At 38.5% G+C, this 25,473-nt stretch overlaps 2 protein-coding genes across 2 annotated transcripts in view; both read right to left on the bottom strand.

Moving 5' to 3' along the window:
• eif3d (eukaryotic translation initiation factor 3, subunit D) overlaps positions 1-25,473 on the bottom strand; it is a 145,550-nt gene that overhangs the window by 119,723 nt on the left and 354 nt on the right. The gene's annotated exons all lie outside the window — the stretch shown is intronic.
• On the bottom strand, positions 39-24,716 carry grap2a (GRB2 related adaptor protein 2a). Its single transcript, XM_075454210.1, has 8 exons — positions 24,507-24,716; positions 11,094-11,252; positions 10,913-11,004; positions 10,509-10,628; positions 6,638-6,824; positions 2,408-2,500; positions 1,959-2,075; positions 39-1,523 (listed from the first exon to the last, which is right to left on the bottom strand). Exons 2-8 carry the CDS (start codon positions 11,169-11,171, stop codon positions 1,344-1,346), a joined length of 867 nt encoding a protein of 288 aa, XP_075310325.1. The 5' UTR covers positions 11,172-11,252; positions 24,507-24,716; the 3' UTR covers positions 39-1,343.

Below are 25,473 nucleotides of genomic sequence, written 5' to 3' on the forward strand. Positions count from 1 at the left end.
ATAATAAAACATGAAAACAGGGTAAAAATTCATTTGTTTTACTTTGTTTTTTTATTGAGATTAAAATAAAAGTTAGATGTAAAGTCGCATGTTAGGAAAAAAAAAACAAACAAACAAACCCCAAAAACAAAGAAGTGCAGTACCACCCGAATCAAGGAGCAAGTTGATCAACAGCAGGCGTGTGTGCAGCTTTTATTTTGAAGGCCAACTCTCCTTACTCGTGTTTTAGTTTTTGCTGATTTTATGGAGAGGAGCAAAAATTTGAAAAATACACCATTTAAAAAAAAAAAAAAAAACACCACACAATACAATTTTAAAAAGAAAGAACACCCGCCTTCAAATCAAAGATTTGACCATAAGGACAAAGTATTTTTTACAAAGTCTTATTGGTGCAATTAGACCTGGTCCCTGGACCAAGGTCCTTACAAGTACAACCTGAGAGGAACAACAGCACATGTCACACCGTGTCATTATTTAGTGAACAAAAACTAAGATAAAATGCAGAAGCAGTGCGTCCACCCTTACTGCTTCCATAGGAATTAGGAGGGAAAGTAGCAGCCAGGTGCTGCTAATCAAATTAACTGATCATCAGTAAGTGTGAGCACCTCTATAAAAGCACTTTGCTGGTCTGCGGCATTCAGGTGTGTGTTAACACAATGCCAAGGAGGAAAGACATCATCAATGATCTCAGAGAAGCAATTTTTGCTGCCGTGATGATTTTTTTTTTTTTTTACTATGTACAAACATGATTACCTTAAATCTGAAGGAGGGTGTAGATTATTTTTCAGCACACAAAACTAATATAAAGGAGCATCAGGAGTCAAATGTGATGAAGGTGAACAAACCCTCAAACAAATATAAACGGAAGCAAGTTTTCTTACAGGGAATTTACTCAGAAATCCATCACCGCTGGTTTTAAACATGAGACAGTGACAAAAAAAAAGCATTTTATTTGCATGTCAGAAAGCTGCAAAGAGGTTAGACATCTATGCTAGTTTTTTAACATGAGCAGAAAGAGTTGGTAAAGCCGCAGCCTGGACAACAAACATTTGGTAAATAAATACCTGCTGACACATATGTCATAATACAAAAGTGAAAACATTCCCCTGTGGAGTTCCTGGAGGTGGGTCTCTGCTCCTCTGCATGTAAATGTTCAATAAAACATGAACAAAAACATGCTGGGTGGCGGTGCGTGTGTGAACACGATGACAAAGTCCTCCGCAGTGCTGATTAGAAGCCTGCGTGGCGTTTCCTTTCAGAAACGCATCGAGGGCCGGCGCATCTGCAGATCAAGTGTGTGAATGTGTGCAGGCACAGTAAAGGCATCGCCCCGGGGGGTTCCCTCACAGCTTCATTGTGTAGTTTGCAGGAAATAACCCGCTATTCCCCCTCAGCCTCCCTCTCCACCATGATGGGTCGGAGTGATCTAGCACCTCGATGACGTCACCAGCACAGAAGCCGAGCTCGTCGTTCTCCTCCGCGGCGAAGTCGTACAGCGCCTTCACCTGCAACGTGGATGCCCTCTGTGGGACGAGAAGAAACACCGATCAGTGCTTAAAAAGGGACAGTGACGAATCTGATTTAAATATCCCCTTCCAAGGAGCCACCTTTCACATGCTCGCCGTCCTCAGTGAGAATTCACACATCTGGGAAGCACGAAATCATCCCCAACAGTTCTCCTATCATCTCCCAAAGCCACTTTTATATTTTTCAATGTGTCACTGGCGAGCAACATCTGCTTGTGTGTGGTTTATAAGGAGATGGAAGGAAGGGGGCCAAGGCTCACAGTGCCTGGCACTTTTGCATTTGGAGTCTGACATATTAAAAGTTTTGCTACCCCAACTATGAAATTAATTGTGTGCCATATTACCAGTTTTATGTTGATCTTCCAAAACAGTCACAGATTTAAACTGATGTTGACCGTGTAGTTTATCATTAGTAAAGGAGAGCAGGCTGACCTGAGGCAGAGGCATGGTGTCAGAGGTGCGGCGAGAAGGATAAGCAGAGCTGATGGGGCTGCTTCTGCCCGTGTGGCCGATGGTGGAAGCTCGCTCCTCCAGACCCGGTCTTCTGGCCTGGAAGACGAGAAATACCTATTCATGCTGCTACAATAGCCATAAGAAGAAATAATAAAAGGGCCCCATCTGTTGTGTGGATCTAGGATCCATTTAAAAGCATGACAACTTCTTCTTTATACACAAAAGAGATGGGGCACCTCATCCCTGTAAAACTAAGGGATCTGGCCAAGAGGGAGAATTAGGACTGGGCCTTCAAGGGTTTTTGCTGTTTCAACAGTAAGCATTCATGAACAAAGCCTTTAAGACTGTATTTATAAAACATTTACTTATTTCTGAGATGAAGATCTGTCCGTCTCAGACAAAAATCAAACAAAGACAGTAATGTGTACCATCTGGCTGTGAGTCTGGTCTGAAGCTCTGCGCTGCGACGCAGTGACGGGTGCAGCTGAGCTATGCTGTTCAGGCAAACTTCCCCTCTTTACCTGCAGGAAGGATGCAGACAGGAAACAGATAACGAAGCGCAGCGGAGATATGTACATCAGGGGATATGAGCAACAAACAAACAAGACAACTCTCGTCTCTATTTATATGTTAAAAAGAAATCAAATGTTTTCATGTTAGGTGTGACTGAGGTCTTCTCGTGAGAGAAAAAAAAAAGTCTGAACCTATAAACCAAAATTGTGATTGAACTTAAAGGGTAAATATTGAAATTGTGTCTCCTTGTTACACAGTAAACAAACAAGCAAAAAAAATGTGTCGTATTCAATTCATGCCCTAAAATGATCAAACTGAATCTGCAAAGCTCATAAACCAATATTTTATTCACAATAGGACTTTGAAAGTGAGACATTTGACTATTTCATGAAAAATATGAGTTTATCGTGCAACTGATGGCAGCGACACGTCTCACACAACCCAAAAAAAGTTGGGACGGGTCCATGTTCACCACTGTGTAGCATCCCATCTGCTTTTAACAGCAGTCTGTAAGCATCCAAGTGTTTTCAGGCCTGGACTGCAGGCAGGTCAGTCCAGCACCTGGACTCCTCTACACTGAAGCCATGCTGTTGTAGTAGATGCAGTGTGGGTTTAACATTGTCTTGCTGAAATATGCAAGGCGTTCCCTGAAAATAATATCACCTGGATGGGAGCATATGTTTCTCTAAAACCTGTATATACCTCTCATATGGCTTCTTCTTTGTATGATAGAGTTTTAACCTGCATTCTTGGATGGCACGGTGACCTGTGATCACAGACAATGATTTCTGGAAGTGTTCCTGAGCTCATGCAGGGATTTCCATGAGAGAATTGTGTCTGTTTTTAATGCAGAGCTGCCCGAGGGCCAGAAAATCAGGTCTTTTTATACCCAACTATGTTGCTGACTTGTTGCCAAGTGACCCAAATCAGTTGCAACATTTCTATTTTCTATTTTGTTCAACTTACTAAAAATAAAATGTCTGACTTTTAATATTTGATATTGTTTCTATGTTGTAAATATGGGTTTATGAGAATTAGAAATCATTACATTGTGTTTTTATTTAGATTTTACACAGCGTCCCAACTTTTTTGGAATTGAAGATGTGTATAAATCAGAGGGATTTCTTGTGTAAAAGAAGTGCCTTTAATGTTAGAATGGATGTCTGTGTATGAGTCATAGTGACTCGAGTCCCGGTAATCCTAAAAACAAATGTAGGAGCTGGGAAATCCCAACGCGTCAGCACTAATGAGGTGGAATGAGGTGTAACTTCCTCAAGAACTAAAAAAAGATACTGAACAGTCCATCTATTTAAAAGAAAATTGTAAACATGTTCATTTTTTTTGTGAGTAAAACAAGCAGTCAACACAACAACTGCTTATTTCCACGTTTGAACTGTAATGCACTAATGACAGTCTCCATATCACAGATTCAAACTCTCACACATAACAAACCTGAGAAAACAAACCAATAACGCCTGCAGGGTAGGCTTTATTTTCAGAGGTGGCAGTCTGAACCAAGGTTTATCAAATGGCAGCATTTAGCATCACATTACCAGCTCTGTGCATTTAAATATGACCAAGTAGCTGCTCATTGCCTTGAGAGTCTCTACTACTGTTTCACTTCCCTCTTTCTGAACCATTTCTTGTGAATTTGTGTGCATGTATGTTTATAAATTATAGGCACAGCTCGTTATGCGTCTCCTCTAATCAGTGTATCCCCTCTCTGCACTTAATATAGACGCTTGGGGTGCCTTAACTCAGGAGCAGAGTATATTTTCCATGCCACACAGCCACAAATACTGAGATGAATCAACAGATGCAGACATACAAGCATCGAGGAGAGGTGGCGGAAGTTATAGGAGCTGACAATGTGACAACTAGCCACAATACTGTGAAAGAAAGCTTCTCAAAAATGGATTTCTGTAGTCCAAACAAGTGTTAATCTGTCAAGACGAAGCCCTGTTGTGTTCCAGAAGCTTCTTATTTAGAAACTAAGCTCTGGGTTATTCTCTCTATGCAAATATGTTGTTATGTTTTTAGGAAAGGGGGCCATAATTCTTCTGAAAAAACAAAAAAACAAAATGCATCTAGATATGTAACTTTAACGACAAAAGTTCAGTGTTCATAAGTCAAATCCATTCCTGGAAAAAGACTTTAAGCCTTGAGCAAATATTCACGGAAACACTCGATTTAATAAAAAGAAAAACGATTATTAGAGGAAGGATCGTGTTAAGTAGAGGAAACCAACCGTTGTTGAGATGAGTAATGAGCCAATTATCACAAGATCAAGATCTTGATAATAAAAAAAGTCATTCATTTGAAGAGCAGCTCAAATTCCGAGAAAAGCTCTCATGAATACAAAATACCACAATAGTGAAAAAAGAGCTCAGAAATACTTGAAAAGTTGACACGATTTGGGGAAAATAACTGCAAAATCTGTCGTTTACAATTAAAATGTTCTTTCCTTTTATCAATACAATGCACTTCATTATTATTAGACTTTAAAAAGACATTTTTGAGAATCTGTTAAACTAAATATCAGACTGACAATCAATTATTCACTGGCAGTTTTTATTAATCTAGGACATCATTTTCTGTGTCATTCAGTTAGTGTTTTAGCTGTCAGCGCACTTCTCTTTATGACCAAGTAGGTTTGCATATACAAGGAATTTGCTGTGGTATTCTGGTGCAGAAACTCAACCATAAGCAGATAAATAGTAATTAGAGATAAATTAAAGTGAATAAAGATAGATAAAGAAATTGAACGACTATTGAACAAAGAAACAACACGTTCATGAAGAGGCAGTGCAGGTATGAAATGGATGTGCAAACTATGTATGAAAGTATGAAAAACATAAAGACACTGAAATTGTGGTCAAATGTATCTGAAATCTGAATTTTTTTCTTTTCTTTTAAACTATGATGCTCATTTTATACCAAAAACATACAGAAACATGTAGAAATCTACATTACTCCTCTTCCACATGTTGCTCTTCATGTCACTTTGATGTTTGTTCATTAAAATAAGTTCAGGTTTCAGTTCCTGTTCCAACACTCATCACTGTTAGTTTCGGATAATTTGGGTGAACAGAGAGACTGTTCTGCAGCTGCTCGCTTCTTCCTCATTTTAAGATCTTTGAATACGTCTGAAACTAGAAGAGCTGCAGCGATACAGCATTCATTCTGCAAGATATCTGACGATGGTGACAAAAGTTTCACTTAACTTCACAAATAAAAGTCTGCTTGCAGCGTGGGATAAGAAAAGCTTTTTTTGTTGGTTTGTTGTTTCTGTCATGAGTTTAGAGAAGATGGATTAAACCATTGAACACATAATGTGATCAGATTTCTAATTCTGTGTGCAGAAATACTTATTAAACCACACATGGAGTCAATGAGAGGAAACAGTGTTTTTAGAGTAAAATAAAGGCTTAAAAATGTGGTTAAGTACTGAAATTATTAGTTGATAACACATTCATCTACAACTATTATCACATTTGATTCATTGTTTGAATATTTTCTTTCTTTGATCTACAATAAATGTCATGAGACTATGAACGTTTGGTCACACACTGATTAATATTTCCTGGCATTTTATTAGGTAAATTATCGATTTAATTCATCAGTAAATTTGGTGGCTATCTAACAGCATCATAAAATAATATTTAAGCAGATTTAAAGAGTAATCATCATAAAAACCTTCCCTCTGTGGGTTTTATTCTCTCACTTAAAAGAAAAAAATCATTAATATTCTCAATTCTTACTTCTCCAAAGGACATTTAAACAATTCCAGCAGACGTTTATACATAATCCCTGCAACTAATTACATCAACTGATACCAATACTTCACAATTTTAAAGATGTGAATATTTCTACACTTAAAGGAGCCCCTTTGCTGAAATAAAAGTGAAACTTTAAACCAAATGATCTTTGTATGCATCTGTGTGTGTATCAAAATGTTGCTGGTTTCAGATTCTTAATTCAGAGGATTTCTTGTTTTTCTCTTGTCTGACTTCAGATTATAGAGAGAATACCTGGTAGATAAGTCAATAAAGCCCTAAAGTGTTGTCTTATTTCATGGGTTAGTCATTCATAAATAGTTTTCTTCTTATTAAGGAATTAAATAAACCAAAAGAGCATTATTCTACCTGGGCCATGGGGGGGTTCCTGCTGTCCGAGCTGCCATCGTTGAGGAAGATCTGTCTGGTTTTAGAGATGGAGCTGGCTTTGTAGAACTCCACCAGCTTGTTCAGAGAGGTGAACTTCTCAGACCACAGGAAGTACTGGCCTTTGTTGTCCCTCATCACTTTGAAGTGCTGGACGTCACCTTCATGCCTGAGGTAAGACGAAGAGTCAGAGAAACTTCCCGATCTGCTGCTCACACTGAACATGCCTCTACTAAAAACAGCATTGAAATTAGAGAAAATTAAACACGGAAGCCTTTTCATGTGACATCAGGTCCAGGTTATTTTCTTAAATTTGAAATCTGAAGTGTTGGGATCAGGTCCAGCTTCCTCTCTGAGGAAGTCTGTTTTTAAAAACAACCACAGTTTAATGAACAAGGAGACGGCAGAAACAGTTTTAAAACCTGGCAGTGGCTTCTAAATGGTTTTTCACTGGGAAGAAACGAATGGGATTTTCCTGTAAGAGCCTGTTTTTCTTCAGGGTGTGTCAAGTAAAAGGAGCGTTGATACAGAACAGAGACAATAAACTGCCCATTTAGGTTGGTGAAAGTATTCTAGAATAATGATCTTTAATGATTTTAAATGCCCTTTAATGAACGTTTATTGACTCACCAATAATTGCATTGATTCTTTGAGCATCAAATCTAAAATAACTGCAGTCTTAAAGCCATATTTTGGGAGGATGCAGGTTGGTTTATTTTCTACTTCAGAAGAATTCATTCATATTACATTTGTCACTAATCAAATCAGGACTTGAGGCCCACTGGGCAGTCTTTGTTGGTATCAGAGCTATTTCAATCCATTTATTGTGGTCAGTGGTTGTTGGTAACTTTCCTTTGCATGTACATTTAGAGCCTCTTTTTCAGACTTCCTGTTTCCTTCATCCCAGAGGCTTCAGCTGTTTCCTCAGCTGGATTGTCCTCTGCTGGTCAACGTGCAAAACTACAACGTCACAGTTTCCAGGACACATACTGTAATGATACAGTGTGTACAAATTATGATGCACAAATAATCCAAAAAGCACAACTGCTAATGTGTGCAGTTACGGTGCAAGCAGCAATATATCACACTTTGGACACAAATTCTGTCCAAGTTAAGAAAGTTGTCAAGTAATTCATCAGCATCCTCAGACTGACACTGAAATAGCAGTGTCGAAAATGCCTATGTATGCGACCGTCTTTGTTTCCTTTGAGTTAGACTGTTCATGTACAAATCTAATATTTTAAGAGAGCTGCAGGTAGTTCCCACTTTTCTGACTTCGTATTAAAGAAATCAAACAATTATGAGCCTGAGAACAAAACAAAAAATAAGGACAAATCTTTTCCGTGGCGAAATTTTGCATAAATACAGACTCTAAAAGGTGATTAGAGCAGGATCAGTTTTATTATTTACAGCCAACTCATGAGACGAGTGGACACGTCTCCTGAGAGTACACTGAGCTAGTGGTCTGACAAACGGCCACCATGTTAAAGTAAACTGACTTTGTGCCTTCGGGCCGTTTACTCTGCAGCTGCCTCTGGATGTAAATACAAGTCGTGCAGAGTTTGCAGGTCATGGGGGAAGCTGAACGGGTGAGATGATGAGTCAGAGTATATTTCTTCTTTTAATACAACATACTGTAAACTGATTGGCGTCGAGGGGAAATATTTCTGACAGTAAATCACACCACAAACTAAGCGTTGAACAGACTTTATTCCTACTTGTGGTTCATAAACAGACAAAAACAAGACTAAGTAAGATAGAATTCAACTCTGTTGGTACTTCATCATTTAAATTGTTTGTGGTTTTATGAATTTTCAGGGTTAACGGGACTAAATTCTTGCCACTCAGAGGTTAACTCAGCCGTGGCTTGAAATAAATTCTCTAAAAATGAAACCTTGGTCGGGCATCCTCAGTTTCTCAATCATCAGATTTTTCTGTTGACTCAGTGTCTGCACTGTGCTGTTATGTGTAAAAAAAGCCACAAGTTACACATTAACTGGAACCAATTCTTATTTCTGGTTGAGTCGTTACCAAAATAGGAAGAAAGAGGATGTTTTTCACTGAAAATTCATTGCTGAGAAATCTTAATATAAGTTTGAAGGAAACAGTAGGTAGAGCTGACATTATGCCTGAAACTTGGCATCAACTGCTTAAGTCCTTTCCAGCGTACACACAGACACGCACATACAAAAATATCCACTCGATTGGATGCCAGCCCCAATGACAGTCAACAAATTTCCAACTCGTGACCATAGCTGCCGAATTCAGCTGGAGCATACCTTAACTGAGGAGCTACAGGGGCTATTAAAAAAAAAAAAAAAAGCCGATTTAAAAGGATTTACATAACTTACTGTCATGGTCAAAGAACATATAGATCCATGTTTTAAAGAGTCTTCTATATACAAATGTAAAGTGGAGTGATTCTGGATCTGGAAAAGATCATTATGGTCGAGCACTGTGATTTATATTAAGACTTAAAGATATTCTTCGTAATGGGCGACACTGCTTTGAGTGACAGGTGTTTGACCCAGGGGGCGTGTCCTTCAGAGGCGGAGCCAAAACATTTGTCTAACAGCTGTAGGGCATATCATTACTTTTTTATGTGCAGGTATGACCGCTGTGTCGAAGTAACTATGCAATAAAAGTTGTGAGAATCTTACATTTAAAGTACAAAAAATAACTACACATATGTATTGTTCAGCTCAGTTTTATCATTAATCCATAAATGTAAACTGATTTAATTTCATCAATCTTTTTGCATTTTTGTTTTTACACTTTCATTTTGGCATTTTATTATGTGGTTTATCTGTTTATCTAAAATTAATCTATGTTTACGGTCTAACAGAAGCCTCTGAAAACTTGAAAAAAAAAAAAAAAAACCTTTTCAATGAGGAAGCACGAAAAGGCTTCCTCAGTGAACACATGAGATTTATGATAATTTGGTGGGTTTTTTTGGCCATTCTATTGTTAGTTTTTTGTTTGTTTAAACAGTCAGAACACTCAGTCCCCTCATGCTTTGGGCTTGTAGGTGGATTCTTGCTAATAAAGCATCCTCACAGGTCACTCCCAAGATGACAACAGCAAATGTTTATACTTGAATGTCAGGCATATAGACTATACCGTGGCTTCCCTGTAGCCTGACGTGTACTTCCTAGAAAATGCTCCACACTGCAGCAACACAGACAACATCAACTGTGATGAGTCTGCTTGCTTTGTTAAAATATAATCACAAATGTAAGATATAACCGTATCAACAGCCAGTATTCGACCAGTCCAGGTATAGTTTAACCAGTTACAGATGTTATCTCATCTGACAGAGGCCCTCTCTACAGTGTTGAAGTACTTTCAGTTAAAATGAATAATAATAAAAAAGTTTTCAGTCAACATTATTTGAAGCAACAGCATAAAAACTCCACCACGTGATAATCATTTAGGGGGTCAAACTGATGCACAGATGTAAATTCTAACAGGTTACAAAGGTATCCATCTAACAGAGAAGCATAAACCAAGCTCATATCGTGGTAGCAATGTCCATCTTTTATATACAATCATTGTTTCAAACAGAGCCAAAAACCTAACATGTTTTCACAAAATAAAGCTTGCAACAATAAGCACAGCTGGTAAACCACTCTGACAGCTTCCTCACAGTAGCTCAGGGCAGATTAAGCAAATGGAGAGATGGGGAACATGGTCTTCGTGTTGTTATTATGTGTTGTAAAGAGCTGGTGAACATAGAGCCCTTTGTCATGTTCCCATAATACAAGATGAGGAGATTCTAGAGATCCTGAAAAGATAAGAATGACTCCCCCTTAACTGGTGAACTAGAAGCTACCTTTAGCATTGTTTCACCTACTTGACAGAGATGGAAAAGTCTCCAGGAGAGCTTTGGCACCCGCGGATCACAAAGTCTCCCACACCTTTGTGCCTCAGGAGCTCCTCTGCGGCGCTACGACTGGAGTTCTCCCGAAACCACCTGAACAGAGAAACGCCTTCATTATCTGCTGGAAACACACTCTACACACACACGTGACAGACAGTGTTACAAAAATTAAAATCCTAGCATGAAACTTTCCTGTTTCTCAGCCAAACAGAGTCACAAACATTGTTTTTAAAAAAAAAAAATGCTTTTTTTTCTTTTACACCATTTTATTGTTTACCTTTGTCTGCACTCATGTTGCAAAATGTCTTTCATCATCTGCACCAGCAGTATTCAAAGCATGTATGTTTTCATTTGGCTTTAGTATAGCCGTTTCTTACCCTGGAGTCTGCATGTCAATGTAGTTTTTCGGTACAAATCCTTCCTGTCCATTCATCTCAGACTTACACCAATCATCTTCGAGGCTTATAACCTGTCCAGAAACAGAGACAGGAAAAAAAAAAGGTGTCATACAGTAGTATGATCGAAGTGAATGATTTCACCATGTAATAATGCACTCACCTTTAGTATATCGCCCTTTCTGAAGCTGAGCTCATCATCCGCTGTCGCAGAAAAATCATACTTTCCTCTGGCTTCCATTGAGCGGCTCAGGTGTCAGACGAGTTTTAAAAAAAAAAAGAGGATGAGAGAGATCAGATGAGGTCCACGGCAAGCGCTTGTCTGCAGGATGGAAGAGAAATGCAAGACGTTTAACTTAAAAAGTTCAAAAGGTTAGATTATGCTCAAGATTCTCGGTCTGTAAAACCATGTCAGTTAAAACCTGTTTTTTTTTCCATTTCCATCTGATTAATAAAACATTTACCAACACTAAAACTAAAAAAAACAAATGTTTAAACTGAAACCTATCAGCTTTGCTTTATATTGCGTTCATGAGATATAAAGACTTTGCAAAATGTACTTATAAGACTTAATCACAATGTTACTTGCATGGAGTTGGGAATTTTATCTAGCTGACAAAAACATTACTATTTAGCAAAAACAAACAGTAAAGCTAATTAACTTAATATTTTAAATAATGTCACATGCTTGTAATAAATTTTGTTTAAAAGAAATTTTACAACTAGAGACATTACAATAATTTTCCTTTAAACAATTGTAAATCTTCCATGGTTTTATTTTAAATGTTAGCTACCACACTAACAAGCTAACACTAGTTATGCTAGTCTGGCAGCTAATGCTAACACATTGAGAGGCAAGCATATGTTTGATTTTCCAAGGCCTGTTTGTCCACTGCAGTAACACACCATCAAGGCTTCATTACATAATTAATTCAATTATCACAGCTATTCTTCTTGTATAAGTTTACCTTCCCCCTACATAAGATACTTTAGAGTCAAATGTTTGATGAAACAAAAGCTAAATCTGCCTTTAACGTTAAATTTCTAAAATAAATTAACAAAGCACACATTCTGTTTATTCGCCTGCCTTTTTTAGACTCGACTCATCTCACTTTCGTGGAATAAAGTCCAGGTTAAATTAATCACAGTGGCTGCTTTTTGTTGTACCCAAAATAAAAAGTATTAATACCCAAAACAAATGTCTGCACTGTACAAAATAATTTGCATCGTATATTAAACAGGTTGTGCTTTTTAAATAAGAAAAGCATGATTCACCAGATAAAATATGCCACAGAACCCATAACATCTAACACAAGCATTAATTTTGAAAAATTGGTTTAGAAACCACCGACTGTCATCCAGACAGACAAACACAGAAAAATAAAACGCTTAACTTGTGGGTAGAGAAATCGTATCTTGCAATAAAAGAACAACCCCTGTTTTTGTTTACCTGCTTAACTGTATTAACAGGGTTATTGTAATAAAAAAAGCTAAAAAGAATGTGGGATCAGGGCCACAAGTAGCTTGGTTTTAAAACAAATTGAGAGTATAATGTTTCTGCTTCTTCAGAATCTGTTAATCCGAAAATTAGCTCTTCAAATTAAAGGCTTATATCAGGTTTGGATCATTTACAAATCTTAGTATGTTTAGAACATATAAAGAGCTTGTTCCACATATCACTTTTGCCACCATCTCTTGGCACCATCAGAAAACGGATAATAATTACCGCAATTATTCATTTCAGTTTGGTTATTACTCACCAAAGTGTGTTTTGTATTAATCCACTCAACTGTTAAAAATCTCACTTCCTGATAATTCACAGCAGGAATGAGAGGGTGCGGTAACACACGACCATAAAAGGAACTGGAAAACTTCAATTGTAATGTATTTTTGAATTAGGAAGAGACACACAAACCACTTCTTTCTTTGAATGCGTTTTACAGATAAACATCACAAACAAACATCATTAGATTCAATGTAATTCTCCAATTAAAAGCTCTGCTACATGCATCAAAGGTGGAATTGAGAGATCCGAATCCTATGAGAGCAGTTACTGCATCGTGGCCGTTACATTTTCCCACAAACTTGAATAGAGGCTTCACTCGGGTTGTGGTGATTGAGTGGAGGATGTGGTAAGGTTATCGTGAGAGAGAAAAAACAAAAAGGCTTTGCATTCGTGCAGGTGTGGCTTTGCAAGTTTACAAGTTTCTTCTTTGAGCTCAGGAACATGAGGAGCAGAGCTGTAAAAAGCAGAGGGTGCCTAAACAAATCCTACAATCTAAAGAGCCGGATAAACACTTTAAAAAAAGCCAGTGATAAAAAGTGCCAAAAACTGTTCTGTCCTGAATAAAAGCTCTTTAGCTTTCAAATCCTGGGGGCATTTGTCTAATCTAATGATATACAAATGAGAAGCAGAGTATTGATGAGTGGCACTACAATCTTTTTGTTGATTTCTTTCTGGGTGGAGAGAAAGTGATCCTGAGAGAAAACCTTTTTCAGAGGGTCACAGGTTGCAGTAAAAGGTCTAGATTTCAATAAGACAACAACCACAAGCATAATACCAAGAAAACACAGGACTGGTTTCAGTATATCTAATGCCTCCAGACACCAGACAACTCTGGAAAAAAAACTTGAAAAACACCCTCTCGCATCTGTGTCATGTCACAGCGTTTTGTAAGACCACAAGTTGATTTTTTTTCTGAGATTATCACCCATCTTGCACCTGGTGGGCATTTTAAACAACATTTTAGATGCAGTGTTGTAAAACAGCAATAAAAAGAAAGCAGCAGAGACATTGGTGATGTTATGTTATGTGTCACAGTTGCTCCTCCTTATATATATATATATATATATATATATATATATATATATATATATATATATATATATATATATATATATATACACACACACACAAGTTATACCGGAAGTTTTCTGCCTCATCACCATGTTGACTCTCAGCTTCCCGTTTGGAAAGGACAACAGTGCACGCGTTGGTGAACGACACAGTTTGCATAAAACAAGACTTACGACCGTATTAAACATGTCTGACTTTGCCGTAACCCCAATATGTGAGAAAGATTGCCTTAAAGCAGAGTTTTATGACCATCTTACACCAAAACCAAAGTTGAGATTTTTGTGACTCATTTGATGTGAAAAATTTTACAATATAGTGACCACAGTGGATACAAACAAACAAAACAGAAGCAACTCATCTAAAAAAAATGCTTTCTTATTAATTTAAGTTTCACGTAAACATTCTTGATACGGAGACTTCGGAAAAAAAGGGTCTTACACTTTGGATTTGCCCCTTTGTTGTGTCCTCAGGCTGCAACGGACAATATTAAACCTTGGAGAATACAGACTGTGGTGTGATTTTGTCTTTTTTTCTACTAGGTCACATCTACAGTCATCAACAGGCATATCTTAACAAAATAGGATGTAAAAAAAAAACATTTCTTTTGTGTGAGAGTAACTTAATCACAATAACACCGAGTAGAGATTCTGACAGTTTGGAGATGAGAAAATGTGCGTTTGCTTTAAAAACAGATCAAAATCAAGCATTTACTCCATGTGGTTCTAAACAGTTCTCAATTGACTTTGGTTTATGCAATTTGTAGGTTTTTTTGGCAAATCTTCCCAAGAGGTGACTCTCATGCTCCTTTAGGAATATTTCTGACTCAACTTAGAGTTCAAAGTTTGAAAGAGCAGTAGAAAACACATCTTTGAAAGGATAAAGGTCACAGTTGTTCGTGGAGATGGTGCAACGTGATTCTATACAAAATCTGTAAATGAGAACATGCTACATGCACAGCAGTTCCACAACAGTTCCCATAAGTTTAAAAGAACACGGTTTTGATGAGCAAATGATTTACCACCTCAGATGTACGGGCTGAACTGGATATATTATATCATGAAGGAGAGCAGATGTCTCTGATTATGTCTTTGCCTCGTCAGCCTATGTGAGTACATGAAAATATCTCCAATAAAAATGATAGAATAAAGCCAAAGCCAAATCATGCCAGTCTCACACACATAGATGAAGTCTGAAACAAATGGCAGCTGTAAGCAGGTGTTAAACTTGGTTTTGTGAGGAAGGGGGTCATAAATGCATGTGCACTGCAAACTGCAGAACTGGGGCCAGTTTATCAGAACAGAGTAGTAAAATGCAAACTCATAAATGACAGAACAGGGACACAGTTAATGGAGATGATTAGATTTGAGAACACCCCGTGTTCTGATGTTGATGATCTGTTGAACTCTTACACATCAACACATCTTACATGTTTTGGATACCATTGCTCCTATCAAGGTTAGAATGGTTAAAAGTAGGCAAAGGGCGCCATGGAGGAAAGAAGAGTCGTTCAGGGCACAGAAAAGGGAGTGCCGGAGAGCCGAACGGAAATGGCGCAAGTCAAAGCTCCAGGTTAATTATGAGACTTATGAGAACGAGGGAGAGTTATTTTTCTGAAATCATCAAAAACTGCAGTAACAACTCTCGTGTCCTGTTTGCTACAGTAAACAGATTAACAAGCCCTCCAGTTTCACTGCCTTTAGAACTCATTTCTACATCCAAGTGTAATGAGTTTGCAATATTCTTTAATGTCAAAGTTCAAGGCATTAAAAGTACAATAATTTCCACAACACAAATAACTACTCTGCAGCCAGCTAGACACCTAGAGCTGACACATTTCACACCTGTTACTGACAAAACAGTCGAAGAGCTCTGATCAAGGTGACAAATGACATCCGCCTGAACACAGATGCAAGTAAAGTCACAGTCTTAAGCCTGGTTTATAGTCGGTAACGCAAGACGCAACGCAAGACGCAAGCCGCAACGCAAGCCCTTGCGCGGTTGCAAGCCCCCCCTTGCGTGCTTGCGTGTGTCACATCAATTTTCTAAACTTCACGCAAGACGCAAGCGCAAGCGCAAGCCACTGGCTGTGGTCGAAAACGCCTACTACTTGATCGATCTGACAGTATGCAGAGCGTTTACACACAGTGCACTTCACTCCTGCCCGAGCCGAAATCAGCCGGCCTGAAAAGCTGATTTCCCTTAAGCTATAGGCTAAACTCTGTAAATATATAACTTTAGCAACATTTGAAACATTTTCAGGCGAGAAAGTAGTCGTTTAGACCCCCAAGGTGTTGAAAATCTGACAAAATACCAGCTATTTACAAGAAGAAGAAGAAGAAGCATGAATCTATGGAAGAGAGACTTGCCAAAGAGCTCCTGGCGGTGAATTTCCTTTCATCGTAGTAGGCTTGTCATTAAAAAAACCCGCTACTCCACCTACTGTCCTGGCGGTGAATCGCCACGCAGCACACGCAACCGCCGACAAAGCAAAATGAAGTATAAACGTCTCGAGCCATTAACATACGCGCAAGACGCAAGCGCAAGGGCAGTTAAAAGAAGTATAACTCAGCCTTTAGTTCTGCTGCCTTTGACACAGTTGACCATGCGATCTTATCACAGAGGTTAGAAGACTGGGTGGGAATCTCTGGTCGTGCTTTAAACAGGTTCAAGTCCCATCTGGAGGACAGGAAATATTTTGTTGAAATTGGTAACTGTCTCAGACCAAATGGCTGACCTGTGGGGTTCCCCAGGGGTCAATCCTGGGACCCGTATTGTTCAATCTGTACATGCTTCCACTAGGCCAGCTAATACGCAGCTATAATGTGTCCTACCACAACTATGCAGATGACACTCAGATCTACGTGTCACTGACGGCAGGAGAACACGGGCCTGTAGATACACTGTGTCGCTGCATCAAACAGATCAGTGTGTGGATGCAAAACAATTTCCTCCAGCTAAACTCAGACAAAACTGAAATCATTGTCTGTGGCCCACAGAAAAAAAGAGAAAGTGTTATCAGTCACCTTGAGACTCCCTCTCTAAAACCTAATAATCAAGTTAGAAATCTCGGGGTAATATTGGACTCAGACCTGAACTTTAACAGCCACATTGAATCAGTAACATCAGCAGCTTTTTACCATCTAAAAAACATTGCCAGAATCAAAGGAATAGTGTCTAAACCAGACTTAGAAAGACTGATCCATGCGTTTGTCTCCAGCAGGTTAGACTACTGTAACGGCCTGCTCACTGGGCTCTCTAAACGGGCTGTAAGACAGCTGCAGTACATCCAGAACGCTGCTGCTCGAGTCCTGACTAGAACCAGGAAATACGACCATATTAGTCCAGTGCTCAGGTCTCTGCACTGGCTTCCTGTCGCTCAGAGAATAGACTTTAAAACAGCTCTGCTCGGGTACAAGTCTCTTCATGGTCAAGCGCCAAAGTACATCTCTGACATGTTAAAGCCATATGAACCAACTCAGGCTCTGAGAACCTCAGGGAGGGGTCTCCTGCTGGGGCCCAGAGTCAGGACTAAACAAGGTGAGGCTGCGTTTCAGTTTTATGCCCCTAAAATCTGGAACAGTCTTCCAGAAGATGTGAGACAGGCCTCAACTCTGACAATGTTTAAATCCAGGCTGAAAACAGTTCTATTTAGCTGTGCATATGACACCTGAAAGTATTTTATCTGCACTCTTCACTTTTTAATTAATTAATTAATGATTATTTTTAATGTTTTTTTTATTTTATTTATTTATTTTATGATTTTATTGCCTTCTTGTGATTTTATGTAGCTGTGAAGCACTTTGAATTGCCTTGTGTATGAATTGTGCTCTATAAATAAAATTGCCTTACCTAAAATGAATAAATACTACTCTCATTATGTTGTGTAAATGTCGACCATCCAGAACAGCAATCGCTCTTTTTGTGAGGCTGCAGTTAAATTTTTTCGATGCCATAATTCATATTAATCAAATGAATATGATGCGACATATAAAACTTCTTTACGGTCACAGAATTAAAGGATGCACTGCGACTTGCAGGCTCAGCGTTATTCAATGTTGTTGTTCAATATTTCACTTTTGAGTAATTTCAGTGATTAAGCAAGTCCCCGCTTGCGGTTATGCAAATATAACTGCGGAGAGGAAGCAACCATGAAAACTGCGATGGTGAACACGATGCACCAGAAAACTGAGAATGCATTTCTCATCTGGACTTTTGCTGAAAAGAAAATCTGCTGAATTCACTCTGATCGCACCTTTGTTGGTTTCTGTACGAAGGAGAACTTTGTGCACAACAGCTCAGCAAATAGTGAGGCCAATATATCCGTGGATATCAATATAATTACAAAAAACATCCAGAGTTGGGTTTGAGTTATGTAGGAGCCACTGGGCTACCATAAAAAAGAATAAGCAGCATAATCATACATTTTGTTGTACTATTTTTGTTAACAAGATTAATCTCAACATGTTTTCCAAAAAAAACTGGTTCATGTCTAATGAACGTCAGCATTTTATGTAAAAGAAATAAATGTGAAATTAAAAAAAAAAAAAAAAAAAAAAAAAAAGGGTGGCGCATGTTTATCTATTCACCCCCTTTCTATGACGCCCCTAAACCTTTACCACAGATACAGTGAAGAGGTATGTGCACATTTGCATGTGCACCTATCACACTGCTTCTTTCAAAGGTTGTGTAACCACTGAGTCTGTGGTGGCAAGTTTATATTCATTCAGTTCATTTCTGTTTATTCACACAGCACCAGTTCACAAAAAAAAAAAAAAAAAAAAAAAAAAAAAACACATTTCAAATCACTTTAAAGAATGTAAACAAGTTCAATACATGTCCGGTCAGAATTGGTCCAGTTTATTATAATAGTACTCATAATATGCCAATTTGTGAAATGTTGCTTTACTAAGGAAACCAAAGTATGGCATTTCATCGGAAAGTTCAATTTGATTTTCAATCCCACGTCCTGAACCTGCACGAGACAGTGGGCGACAGAGACTTGCAGTAGAGACAAACTCAGGCCGGTTGGAGATGCTAATCAGCTTTTATTGTCCATGTAATTACAGGATGTAACCAAGGCCATCAAAGGATCAATATGACTCTTCAAAGCCATCAAAGAGAAAATCTTTGAGACTGCCAAAAGGACATCCCATAGCCACTCACATATTCTGTGCACACTAACTAACCACACCAGTGTGAGTCGAGGACACTCACCGCTGTCACTCGTCAGTATATTACTGCTTATTCCGTCTAAATGAGGAGATGCTCAGGTCAAGAAATGTAACAACCTCCAAACTTGAGGTTCAAAAAGTTTTAATCATCACAAAAAATAACTATAATCAAACTTCTGTTCAGGCACACTATGGACAGCTGGTCCAGTCCAGAGTCCAGACTAAACATGGAGAAGCAGCATTTAGCTGTTATCCTGCAAACAAGTGGAACAAACTGCCAGTGGAGATTAAACCTTCACCAAATGGAGACATTTTTAAATCCAGGTTAAAAACATTTCTTTTCTCATGTGTCTATGCATGGAATCTGCACGATATCTTTGAACTTATCTGAACTGTTGTTTGTTTTTAAATTCATTTGAATTATTTTATTTGTTTCTCTTTATATTCTTTTATGTATTTTTAATGCTTCTTACACTCCCTGCTGCAATGCTTTTATTTTATGTGAAGCACTTTGAATTGTTTTGTACATGAAATGTGCTACACAAAAAAAATTGACTTTGACTATGGGAACAGTATGTGCCATAGTTAATGCCACGATACTGGCACGCCAGGCGCCATGGTGTCATCTTTGTAACCTGCTGGGTGCAGCCTGACTGGTAGGTCTATCTCTGCAAGCATCAGTACGACCGATCAAACACCCATGACGGTCCAGTTAATGTAAATGTTACAAAAATGGCGGTATTCCTGCCGTGTAGCGGAGTCATTCTTTTCAGTAGTGACACCTACTGTTTGGGATGAAGTCTACAGTGGGCGCAATTGCAGGAATTTCCTCCTTTCAGCTTCTAAAATGGAAAGATTTTGTAGTTTCCTTTGTAATCTTGGACAAGCAGTTGGCCAAAATGTGGCATTGATAATCATTTTTCTTTTTAAAATGTGCTCAGACAACATCACAGTTCTCTTTTTCAAATTGAGAACCATGACAACTTGCTCATGCATACCTGCCACCGCTTTACAAACACTGACTAAAAGCAACACTTGCATTTTGAAATATGAAACAAACAAACCAATTGCTCAATCCAGCAAAGACATGATGGGAAACATCAGATTTATCAAACCAATAAAAAAAACACTATTAAAAAGCACCCCAGACAGCCGATAGGTTATAAAGTCGATGATTTTTCTTGTATGTTACTCATTGCATGTAGTTGTTGTGATATAATTAACCGCACGACAACTTTGACTTGGCTTTATTTTTTGTGCCGTTCTGATGCGTTCCCACAGCCTTACACTATGAAGCCAACATGGGGAGCAGCTGAATGTTGGTTGTAATAAGTTGACGGTTGAAAAATATATTGGTTGAAGCACAAATAACCAAGAATCTCAGGATTATTACATAATATGCTAATCGCAGTTATTTGAGCGTTACAATCATCTCGATACGCCTGCATAAAACGGCTCAATGCAACAAACAAAACTGTTTCACATTAATGTGATCGTGGCGGTTTTCAAAGCTCAGGGTTTGACGACTGCTCTTTCAACGGCATCATCTTCTTCTGCTGTGGTTTAACGGCACCTGAGAGAAGAATGATCGCCATCCACTGTTTCTTAAAAAAAAAGTGACCCCAGTTCCAACAGCTGCCATTGATCCTATTGTTATGGATTGAGATCCAAACCTAATCACAGAATGACTGTGGGCACATCTCAGTTTTAACTTACATGAAAAAAAATAAAGGCCAATAATATCAAAGAGGAGGCGATTTGTAGGATTTGTTTTCATACAGGCATTACAGTTCTGAAATGGTTGGCATGTGAGAAATCAAGTGTCCCCTGTATTTGCCTCTGACTTCTTGTGGTCCTTTCCTGCCAGCTGTCTAGTAAAGTCTCGGGCGGTTCGTAGAGCATAACATTCATGTGAAAGTGTCATTTAAGGGAGCGTTTACTGTAAAGTGTGCACTGATAAGAGTCTCGTTCTAAACTCAACAAATGTTAAGTGTTTTAACTGCACAAGTCAATTGAAGGGAAATCAGGAATCATTTTGGTACATCACACTTAGTGGGGTTACATGGCACTGAGAGGATCGGATTATTGGCTAAATTACAATAAGAAAAGACTTCTACAATATAATTGGCTAATGAGGGTGTATATTACTCCAGAAAAATTAAACTAATTTAATTTGAATATTCCAGACACCTGCAATAGATGTGGGGTAGATAAGGGCACAAAAAATGTTTAGAAATATGTGTTCTCTACAAGCTAAAAAGGACAATAGCCTTATCATGGAAAAACTTTGGTAAACCTGCTATCGCTGTGTGGTTTAGGGAACTAACTTCTTGTTTACCTCAAAGATAGACAGGAGGTATTTCATAATGTTTGGGGTCGCTTCATTAATTATAAGAAGGACAATGATTTGTCACATCTGACGGACGGGCCTGGAACGGTATAGCAACTTCTGCATGACCCAGTTCTTTCTTCCCCAGCCCCCCATGACTATACAATATGATAATATATCTTCTGTGGACTCATGATTATGTACCTTCATAGAGGAATCTCTCTGACCGCCATCTTTGTGTTTCAGTCTGTTGGTACTGTTGTATGGATCAAGTGTGTACTGCAAGAAAATTGGACCTGACGATGTATGTTGGTACACTTCTGCATTATTTTACTCTCTTGTCCATTGTTTTTTGTTCTTGTATGTCTTTTTTACAAAAGAAAATTCAATAAAGATATTGTAAAAAAAAAAAAAAAAAAAATTAATAAGAATGAGTTGCTCCTTATTTGAGCACAGGTAATTATCCTTGGATATATGGCGGTGAATGAATCGGATCATAGGCACAAAGCATGCGCAGAACGGAAAGTCTAATTCACCACGTGTTTCAAGCACGTTTAATGTGACTTTCAACCGAGTTATCAAACTCAGAATCCTGTGTTATGGTTATCATTGGGCAGCTTTATTACCTCTGATGTCCTGTCGTCTTGCTCTTTTCTTAAAACGACATATTTGCAGCCCTACCAGCGAAAGACACAAACATAAGGGTTTCCTGCTTTTGCAGCTCTAAAACTCAGCCGAATTGTGCAAGACTTCGATTTGAAATGTGACTGCTGAAGATAAAATGAGGTTAAGCTGCAGCATGAAAATTTATCTATTTTCTCCATCAATATCAGTTGTTTTGGCCTACAAATGTCTAAAAACTTAAGAATAAATAACACAAAGAATATTCTACATTTACATGATCAACGAATATAAAAAATGTCCCACTGTCCTCTTTGCCCAACCAGTCACTTTCAGACAATTTTGCTTGATAAAGAAACTACCTTCCCCAGCGGAATTGCTGCTGCTCTTATCAGTATTTTTCAGAGCCAAAGACAACTGGCTGCATGTTACAGTTTCAGCTGTATGAAGTGTTGCTTGCAGTGTTGCGTGAAGTTTCGTTGCCTTTTTCTGCCTCGTGCTGATGCACCTGCATCATTCGCTGCCTTGTGTGCAGAGACCCATGCAGATGCTCGACCTCAGCATGTTTGACACCTGCTGGTACCTTGTTATTTAGTGAAAGCATTTCAAAGATATTCAGGTTACTGCGATACCTCAGTATGTTTGAGGTTTGGATTGTTGGTTAGACAATTGTTACATTCAGAGACGTCAGCTAGGACTGATGGGCATTTTCTGGACGATATTATCAAAAGAAAACAACGGTTAGGACAGGATGCAGCACAATAGGTGGAGGGATGGCAGGATAGATAACTGGCATCTGAGGTGGCACTGAAAAAAAACATTATTTGCAGACAAAATGCAAGTTTTTATCATTTACTAGGCAAAACTGTCAAAATATCTATGAAATATATTTTTTTCTCCTCAGCTGCCAGCTTCCTTTTTCTTTAGTGATGGTAAATTAAATACTGGAGGGACTATGTTCAAACGTTTTTGCCATTGACAGATAAAATAATAACCACATTAATCAGTAATTAGGATTTCTTTCAAATTTCTCCAAAAATGGCTTCTTTAAAAAAAGATCTGCACTGATAATCAAGCATGTAAAAGGTTACTCGAAAGGACAAACAGTAAAACAACTACTAAATAATTTGCACATCAAATCATTCAACATGAACATTTATGTATCTAAGCTGTATTTTACTTAAGGAAGAGCTCCAGTAGTTTTACCTGCTTCAACTGTCGAATAAACACAGTGCAGGAAAAGCACATGGTCCCAAACGAAATGTAGACACGGATAAGTAATCAAGATGTCCACAGACACTGTTTACGGCTGCTAAAGTACAGGTGATTCGCACAGATGTAGCAGGTACGGTGTAATGAACCATCAGATGGTCCCCACAGCAAAATGTTGCCAACACAAACACATCAAAAGAACAATGTCTCCATTCTAATACTCAATTATAAGTTGGCATCTGCCATTCAAACTCTTGTTAGTGAAAGTGGAAGAGCCCAGATAAATGTTCCCTTTCACTGATATTACTGACGCATCCAAATGAGGAGGACATCTTACTGTCGTGGCTTCTTACATGTGGACCGATAAAACTAAATCAGAGGGGGGGTTAACGACGAGGAAATAAGAAAAGACCAATTCTGCAACACAAGCAACTCTTTGTGAAGTTATTACTCATTCATCTGCAGGTTATGTTTATATTTAATGTGAAATTTAAAAATTGTAGAAAAGGCAGACTAAAAATGGAGATGGGATTAAAAAAGGCCCAGCCACGCTGGCCCAAACTGAATCTCTTTTCATTTCCAGCAACAGGTCAAATACATACATAAAACCAGATATACCAGGTGGTCAATCTGAATCCCTTAAAAAGAGCTTTGACATGTTTAATGGTTACAGGAGAAAATCATTTGTCTGATAGGAAGATTGAGGCTGAGGATGGACGGACCCAGCGCGCATTGCTGTCTCCTCCACAGGGTGAAGATGTGTGTGTGTGCGCATGGGCGCGTGCAGCTCGGGCAACAGAGATGACCACACCAAACGCTCAGACATACCACTGGTTCAGAAGAAATTTTCACACCATAAAGGTCTTGATCTTTTCGTTTTGACCTGCGTTAACCACCACCTTTCTGTTTCACCAACAATCACTTCCCCAAAGAGGGGCATACCAGCCAGGCAGCCGAGGAACAAACGAGCCAATCCAAGCAAATCCAGCAAATAAACGAACATGTAACCAAATGAACACATCAGCGGGTTAACATTTAGCTGTTTACAGCTGCGATAAACAACAAGATAGGAGGATATCGGAGTTCTGATTGAGGTGCAGCCTTAAGATGAAATCTGTAAAAATGCCTTCATTGGAACTTTTGAGGATGCGTATTTGCGCAGGAGAGTTTTCTACAAGAGCTTAAATCAAGTTAAAATAGCCAATGTATTCATTATAACAACCACTCAGTAGTATGTTTATGTGCTGTGTGGAGATTAGGGACAGAGAAGTGAGAAACTAGAAAAAAAGAGAAAGAGGAAGAGAAGTCAACTGGTCCTAAAATCAGTCATTCTTACGCGGGCGTTTTGGTTTGCTTCTTTTCTGAAATCAGTATTTCTCAGCTCACCTTTCCTCCTCTCCGGAGTTCAGCTGGACTTGAATGAAGTTTACTTTAAGCCCGACAGCTTCTCCCTCCGCAGTGTGAGCGCAGTCGCATATTTGAGACCCAGAAATGTTTGTAAATGGAGTCAGTGTCCAGGTCTGAAGTGAAGGATGACGACCCGGTGAGGCTGTGACTGGATGAAGCCGAGAAGAGCCTGCAGATGACTAAAGTCTCTGTCTTCGTGCAGCCTGCGGTCAATCACACTGATGCATGAAGAGAACCGCCTATGACCAAATTAAAATATCTAACTTCCGTCTGTGTTGTCAAAATAAAAAGCTCTGCACAGCACCCTCTACAGTTTGTCCTAAATGTTGCGTTTAAATGTAACAAAATCAGTTTGAACTGCATTGGGATATTATTATAGTGATTTATCAGCGATTGATATTTTGAGGAGCATCTTTCTTCCCTTATATTCTGACATATCAACCGTTCACAGATGTATTTATGCTCAAAAATATTGTAAAGTATAGACCAATAGACTCCGGTCATGAGTGGAGCTAAGAGGAGGGCAGGGGTGGCCACGGCCCCCAACCTCTTTAGCCCCTCTGGTCACCCCACACAGTCATTAGAGAATCCTAAGGATGAGTTAAGAAAACAATATGAAAATTATATTTCCTTTACAGGCTACATTACGGTTCAAATAAACAGATTAAAGAAATAATAAAGACAAATAAATTAAAGGGAATTCATCAATAAAGTAAAAATAGAGATAAACACATACTTCAAGAGGTAAAAAAACAGCTAAATTCATGGATAAATAGACAAATAACTCAAATTAAACTGAGCTATGCATATCTGAGGTTATTTTGATCCTCTTTAATTGTTTTTTTAAGCTTGGCATCAGAAGCTGCTTCATCTCATTTGATCGATCAAAGGTAGATAAACACGATTTCCTTCTTTCTGACAATCATTCCTGCGTATCTACACTGAA

This window comes from Odontesthes bonariensis, chromosome 21, assembly GCF_027942865.1.
Source record: "Odontesthes bonariensis isolate fOdoBon6 chromosome 21, fOdoBon6.hap1, whole genome shotgun sequence".
Classification (NCBI taxonomy): domain Eukaryota; kingdom Metazoa; phylum Chordata; class Actinopteri; order Atheriniformes; family Atherinopsidae; genus Odontesthes; species Odontesthes bonariensis.

What these genes read in the sequence shown, in the direction of transcription:
- grap2a (XM_075454210.1), bottom strand. Translation starts at nt 11,171, where the DNA reads ATGGAAGCCAGAGGAAAGTATGATTTTTCTGCGACAGCGGATGATGAG. An exon ending in GACTTTTCCATCTCTGTCAA is followed by an intron (nt 6,825 to 10,508) that starts GTAGGTGAAACA and finishes GTCTTACCTCAG; the next exon opens with GCATGAAGGTGACGTCCAGC. An exon ending in GGAACCCCCCCATGGCCCAG is followed by an intron (nt 2,501 to 6,637) that starts GTAGAATAATGC and finishes TCCTTCCTGCAG; the next exon opens with GTAAAGAGGGGAAGTTTGCC.